General features: G+C 33.0%; 1 protein-coding gene across 2 annotated transcripts; it reads left to right on the top strand.

Moving 5' to 3' along the window:
• The first annotated feature begins 983 nt into the window (after positions 1-983).
• On the top strand, positions 984-6,596 carry LOC132040063 (protein PIN-LIKES 7-like). Of its 2 annotated transcripts, none has more exons than XM_059430686.1 (11): positions 984-1,150; positions 2,700-2,986; positions 3,346-3,425; positions 3,631-3,755; positions 4,310-4,431; positions 4,561-4,764; positions 4,853-4,969; positions 5,086-5,186; positions 5,546-5,598; positions 5,894-6,079; positions 6,184-6,596. In XM_059430686.1, the coding sequence occupies exons 2-11, from the start codon at positions 2,852-2,854 to the stop codon at positions 6,306-6,308; spliced, it is 1,248 nt and encodes a 415-aa protein (XP_059286669.1). In that variant the 5' UTR covers positions 984-1,150; positions 2,700-2,851; the 3' UTR covers positions 6,309-6,596. The 2 variants fall into 2 exon arrangements, with proteins under 2 accessions (XP_059286669.1, XP_059286661.1); XM_059430678.1 differs by having other exon boundaries at positions 4,850-4,969.
• Positions 6,597-7,262: the final 666 nt, after the last annotated feature.

The following is a 7,262-nucleotide window of genomic DNA, read 5'->3' as shown; positions in this document are numbered from 1 at the left end:
GAAGAGTTAAATTACAAACACAAACATTTTTTATAGTCTACGAGAACTTTTTTTCAAAAAAAATTTGAACTGCATGAATCATCGTCATATAAATAGTACTTGTGTTAGAAGGACGAAGGAAGCAATTAGTTGGGTGTAACGCCACCAATTTAGAAAGTTCGGAACTCCTCAACTATGATTTTATTAATTTTGAATACAGAGTCAGAAGCTAATTGGAATTTCTCTTCTCCTTGTGTGCTAAGAATATCTAAACAACCCCCCCCCCCCCCCCCCCCCCCAAAAAAAAAAAAAAATTACAACTCATTGCCCGCAGCCAATCGGGATTTATATTCAACAGAGTTACATGTCATTTCAGAGTCAGCACCCTTACAACAATATTATCTTTCCGTTATCTTACTACAAAATAAAATTACTATAATCTTTTTCCAAGTCGACTTGCACTTTTGTCCTCAAGAATTGTCCTAAAATCAATGGCCAGTCTTTAATGAGGGAACTTTTAGGCAAATCATGTCCAACTGTTCGTTCTTTGCCTACCATATTCGGAAGTGGATATTTTATTTATTCACAACGGGTGTTTATATTAAATTTAATAATTTAAATTAAGAAATTGCAAGTTTATAATAAGATTACATATTCTTTGGCCATAATTAAGTAGAAAAAAATCACATTGAAAACACGTATCCTATTCATTGGTTTAGTCAAAGCACCAATTAAGTAGGGTAATGCTTTCCCATGACAAATATTTTCTGATTTGCTGTTTGTCTTATTGTTGGGGAGGTTTCAACTCTCTGCATCCATTCATGTACGTAGAGTTCGAGTCCAACACGGACCATAGATATCAGTCAAGTAATTATTTAAACTGATGGCTATATCATTTGTTAAAAAACTAATTATGTAATAATCACTTACTAAGATGTGGTGTCGTAGCTGATTACGTATCAAGACAGGTAATAATCACCAGCCACAACTCATATATATAAGAAGCTCCTATACAATTGGAGTTCAATTGCATTCTTTTTTTCCATTCTTCTAATATTTCTAATTCCTCCGACGACGCTTTTTTTTTTTTCTTCCTCTGTCGTCGGATTTTCAAGAATCAATTTTGTCAAAAAAAAAAAAAAAAAAAAAAGACGGATATATATAATTCCAGGTTCGTTTCTTATGTTTCCTGCTACCTTTCTTTTTAAATTTTTGGTTTTTTATAGTTTTTAGGGGTGATTTGGAGTTTGTTTTCGCATTTCAAAAAGACGATGCACGGATAATTAATTGTTAAATGCTGCAGTAATGATTCTTTCTTTGTTATGAAAGATGGCTAACATGGTGGTAAACTGTTAATGAGTAATTTCAAATTGCTGTGTTCGTACCATCATTAATTGTTGATATTTTATGATTTATGGATTAAAGATAACCAGAACATTAAAATTTCCCATAAGCATTAACAGAATTTTTTATTCTCGCTTTGGGTCCTTCCTGAGCAAGAGCATGCGCTGAGACATGTAGTCAATCGTTATTATTATTCTTCGATTTATTCTAGAGGGGGAATGCATGTTTTATTTTGTAAGTTGAAAGAATCAATTTGGGTTGCAATAAACCAAGAAGATAATTACTTTTCACAAGCGTAAGGTTTTCCTGACTTTTTTTTTTTAAAGAAAAGGCTCCGTGAGTTAAGCCAATTATAAGCCTTTTTGAGGTAAAGAAGGTTTATGCTTTGTTCTTCTAAAATATGCAATCTCTGTTTTCTTCTTCTTCTTCTTCTTTTTTTGTTTTTTTTTTTTTTTTTTGAGTTAATCTGATGTTTACTAAAAGGGAATTGGGATCCGTGAAAGAAGGGGAGTTTTTAACCCGGAACTTATTGTTAAGGGTAATTATAATCAAATTATAACCCAACAGGTGGAAGGAGAGAAAATTTAAATTGAACCATTTCTAATAAGTTAGGAATACTTTCTTACTATTTTCTTGTGAATTAAATCTATTTTTAGGAGAGATATGCGGTAGGCTCTTGACCAATATTTATGTCGATGAAAAATACTGACATAATTGTTATTCAAAGAAAAGAATATGGAAAAAATTATGGTGAGATGGATAGGCCCTTTACCCTTAATCGAAGGACTCGCATTCAAACTCTAGTCCAATACGGATACCGAAAAAATAAAAATAAAAGGGACCTTTAGGCCTGACTCGTGAGTGAGAAACTACGTGACAAAAGTTTTGTTGGCTCGATTCTAGTGCCCTTTTCTGTCACGTCATAAGTCCACCACTCTTGATTTCGTATCATTCGTTTTATACTTTAATACATATTTCTAGATCTTTTTTTTTTTTTTTTTTTTTTTTTTTTGGGTACATCATATTTCTAGATCTTGCTAACACTGTAACACATTTTTTAACTTCATTTTTCTAAGAATAACAGCACAAAAAGTAAACTCACAAGCGTTCAAATTTAGTTTCTTGATGGTTATTTTAATTGAAATGGATTGATTATGTGGAAATATGAGTTTAAACCCCAAGCCCATATCATTACAAGGAAATGTAGTTTCCTGGTCCTTTCCTATGCTTATATAAAGAGATGTCATGGCCATAGCCTATAGGACAGTACATTTCACATTCACTTATTTACCTTTTTTAATTTTTTGTTTGTTTGTTTATTGGTCTTTTTTTTAACCATTCAACGAACTAACTTGTTTTGTTTCTGGTACGTGCAGGATTCGGCCTCTTATTATAGTATTGAGCCGTTAGAGAGAGACATTTATCACTGTTTATAAAATACCAGCTTTTGTGATCTCCGTAGTTAGACATTTGTTTAGCTACAAAAATTTGCAAGAAAAGGAAAAAAAAATAAAAAGAAAAGAAGAAGATGGGTTTCTGGACATTATTAGAGGTGGCATCGATGCCAATATTGCAAGTGCTGATAATAAGTGGATTAGGAGCTGTAATGGCCACTGATTATCTCAAGCTACTTCCTGCTGATGCCCGCAAATCCCTTAACAGAGTAAGTTATCTTGCTAATTTAATTTTCGCAAGACATTTTAGTTGGCATTTAATTTGTTGACGTCAATATTTTAAGAGTTTTAACTTTTATACATTAATATCTAGCATAAAAGAATTTTTACACTGGTCGCGCACATAGGAAGTAACCTTACCATAATAAGGTTAAATTAACGGATAGTGCCAAAAACGTTTGCTCTATTAATGTAGCTTTGAACAAAGACACAGATAGAAAATGCATTGACTCCTAGTCGCATGATTATTGGATAGAGAATTTGTTTTTCTTTCGCATCTTCTAGTTTATTACTTAGAATTTTATAATTTTAAACTTAAATCTTTAATGTTATGTACGTCTCTCTGCAGATAGTGTTTGTGGCATTTACGCCTTCCTTAATGTTTGCGAGTTTGGCAGAGAGTGTCACCTTTCAAGATATCGAATCATGGTACATTGATTTTGTTTTTCTTAAAATTTCTTGGCTAATATATTAATCTTTTGGCATATAAATAGTTCAGTCAAACAGTGTCACATAAATTGAGACGTAAAAAATATTCAAGTTTTGATCACGATGAATTGTCAAAATCTAAGATAATGCGTCATTTTAGTGGCGTTAGACACGAACTAATTTTATTTAATTACGGTATGTACAGGTGGTTTATGCCCGTTAATGTCGGGCTAACATTTCTATTTGGAGGCATTCTTGGATGGATTGCGGTGAAAATATTGAAACCAAAGCCACATCTTGAGGGACTTATTATTGCTGCATGCTCATCAGGTACATCATCAAGACCGGAGGCGGATCTAAAATTTAAATTTTAGGTGTTTAACATCTTAAATTTTTAGCACTAAACCATTAGATTTCTAAAGTTATGGGTTCATATCTACTATTTATTATAATTTTAGTAAATTTTTACATATAAATTTATACCCCGCATAGAAATTTTGGGTTCAATTGAACCCCAAGTTATAGTGCTCCATCCGCCTCTGATCAAGACCCTATATTTGTATTAAGAAATTCACTTAATATATAAATATAAATTATCTAGAATCCAGTAAGATGCCTTTTTAAAATTCAGAACCCATAAACTCAAAGTTCTGGATCCCCACTCTCCAGACACCTCGAAATTGTATGAGTTCCTAACATTATTTTGGCAAACAAGAAACTTGGGAAATCTTCTATTGGTAGTCATTCCTGAAATTCACTTAATATATTCAGAATTCAGTAAGCTGATTTTTAAAAATTCAGAACTCATAATCTCAAAATTCAGAATCCCCTTGCTCCAGACACCTCCAAATTGTAAGAGTTTGTAATATTATTTTGACAAACAGGAAACTTGGGAAATCTTCTATTGATAGTCATTCCTGCAATTTGCAAAGAAGATGGAAGCCCATTTGGTGATCATAAAGTTTGTGCATCTGTTGGCCTTTCCTATGCTTCTTTCTCCATGGCAGTAAGTTTTTATTCATCTTTACTACACACTTTTCTTGATCTCCCCTTATGTTATTATGTTCTTAAGCCTAAAAGGTTATACTAACAAGTTCCAATTATCAACACAAATTTTTTTTTCTTGATTTTGCAGCTTGGTGGTTTCTACATATGGACATACACATATCAGCTAATACGTAGCTCATCCTTGAAATTTAAAGCACTAAAATCAGCAGAGGAAGAAACCGTTAAAGAACCAAACAAGGACTTAGATACTAATGAAAAGTCTTACCTTCTTGACAACAATTCTCAAGATCAACTGCCTGTTAGTGTGACAAAATCCACTGAAAATCAAACTGTAAGCTATATATACCCGTCTTTAATAAGTCGGAATCATTAATAATTAGATTTCTGAATTCTAATCGATCAATGAATATAACTAGCAGAAAACAAGTAAAGTAGCAGCAGAAATAGAGCCAATAATAGGATCATCATGGAGCAAAATAGTAGGGGTGTTACACACTTTCTTGGAAGAGCTAACGGCACCACCGACACTTGGAGCTGTAAGTACTGCTTCATATTATACTCTATTTCTGATCACTCGGGGCTTTTGTAACTACGTGTTATTCTTAATTATCTTTGTTTTTTTTTTTTTTCCTGTTATTGTGGGTAATTTCAGATCATAGGATTTCTGTTTGGGTCAGTGACATGGCTGAAAAATCTGGTGATTGGGGATGAGGCTCCCCTTAGAGTTATTCAAGACTCTGTCAAATTACTTGGGTATGTACTATCCCCATTCTTGTCATCAAATTTGATCTAACTAGTGTACTTTTTAATGGGAAGGTTATCAATTTTGCTCCAGAACTATTGGAAATGGGACAATTAAGGGAAAGAAGGATAAAACTGTTCCATTTCAAATAGTTTAGAGGTTAAAATTGGCCTTTTTTTTCCATCCAAATTGGAGCAACCGTTAGTGGGGAGGATATTTTGAGCTACTTGATTAACAGTAGGGTATCTTTGCGCTAATAATGAAACGGATGGTAAAATTATCCATTTTGATTAGTTTAGGAGCAAACGCAAAGGTATCCCATTTCAACTTCTTTCTCTGTAAAATGACATGTTGCTTTCTTATCTATCAGGGATGGAACCATTCCATGCATCACCCTTATACTTGGAGGCAACCTTACCCAAGGTAAAAAAAAATATATATATATATATATAAATATATATATTTACCTATTGTCTTATCCCGGGGCAGTAGATTGTCCTATTACGTGTCGTCAAAGGCGAATCTAAAACAAGTTTTGTAGATTCAGCTGAACCTATTGCTTTCAAATCAATCTATGTAAACTACGTTACAAGTATGAGAGAATAATTTCAAAACATGAACTCATTTTGAACTCACTGACTCTAGATTATCGTTAGAAAGACAGTTGTCTCATTGACTTTACTGTGAAAACTAAACTTTTGCATTGCCAATTTGACAGGATTGAGGAAGGCACAAGTGAAATCATCGACCGTAATAGCAGTACTTAGCGTACGGTATATCTTCAGTCCTTTGATAGGGATTGGAATAGTTAAAGCAGCAGCCAATTTAGGGTTCCTTCCAGCAGACCCTCTCTACCATTTTGTGCTTATGCTTCAGTACACTGTCCCACCTGCCATGAATATCGGTAAGTTACACGATGTCATATCAACTTAAACTAGCAAAGAACATATAATAATTATGGCATAAATTGAGCTGATGTTTGTGTTTTTGTTTACTAATCAAATGCAGGAACAATGACACAATTATTTGATGTAGCACAAGAAGAGTGTTCAGTTCTATTCATGTGGACTTACTTGGTAGCAGCACTAGCACTCACCATTTGGTCCACTGTATTCATGTGGCTCTTGTCATAATAATACACTGAATATCAAGACACCCCATTTAGACAAAGAATTTTTTTTGCTTTTAAATTCATCTTATATTATAGAATAGGCATACAAATCTTAGATACCGGAAGCAGCGATTCTTTCTTTCTTTCTTTCTTCTTCTCCTTCTTTTTTGTTTTTGTTTTATGGGCTTCCATTTCTAGCCATAATTCTTTTGATGTAAACCAATGTCGTTCCTCATTTGATTGCTAAAAGTCGAGAAGATCTCGGTATGTTTATTCTACATTTATTTATAAATCATTATTTCGCATGAAAGATTTTTATCCTACTAGGGAAAGCTTCTAATTTCAAAGTAGATGTGCTTATTTTAGATAGATAAAGTGTTTAGCCAAACTTCCAGAAGAAAACATAGCAATTGCTTTTAAGTAACAGTAAAAGTTTTATCTAATTATGGAGAAGAAGCTGGAAAAAGTTGCTGTTTCTTAGAAAAGCAGAGATAGGTTTTAACTTTTTCTAGGACACAATACCCTTGGCAAAATTTTATATTGATCGAACTACCAGCAATAGGGACAAAAAACTAGCCTTGTGCATTGTCAACAACACATGTATGACCCAAGTCTTATAAACATGCTATGTCTCTGTTTTTTCTTTTCATTTTATCTTTCGCAGTTTAATCAAATAAGTTTAAAATTTTGATTAAAGTTTTCATGAAGAATATTTCAAATCATTAGCTATTTAAATATATACTAACTGGAAAGTGAATCCTCACATGTATGTTTTTGCATTCTGATGGTTAAAGAACTTTGGAAAGATTGGTCAAACTCAGCGCTTCTCAGATGATTTGACTTTTAACACTAATACATTACCATCCCCAAAGTGCTTTTTCTCAAACTCCACTTGACATACCCCGCTATCCCAATTTATGTGATACACTTTTCTTTTTAGTCTGTTCTAAAGAAAAAAAAAATTTATTTCAAAAAG

The sequence above is a fragment of the Lycium ferocissimum genome, chromosome 2 (genome assembly GCF_029784015.1).
Source record: "Lycium ferocissimum isolate CSIRO_LF1 chromosome 2, AGI_CSIRO_Lferr_CH_V1, whole genome shotgun sequence".
Lineage (NCBI taxonomy): Eukaryota > Viridiplantae > Streptophyta > Magnoliopsida > Solanales > Solanaceae > Lycium > Lycium ferocissimum.
Note: the sequence above shows the minus strand (reverse complement) of the source record. Positions and strands in the feature narration are given on the sequence as shown.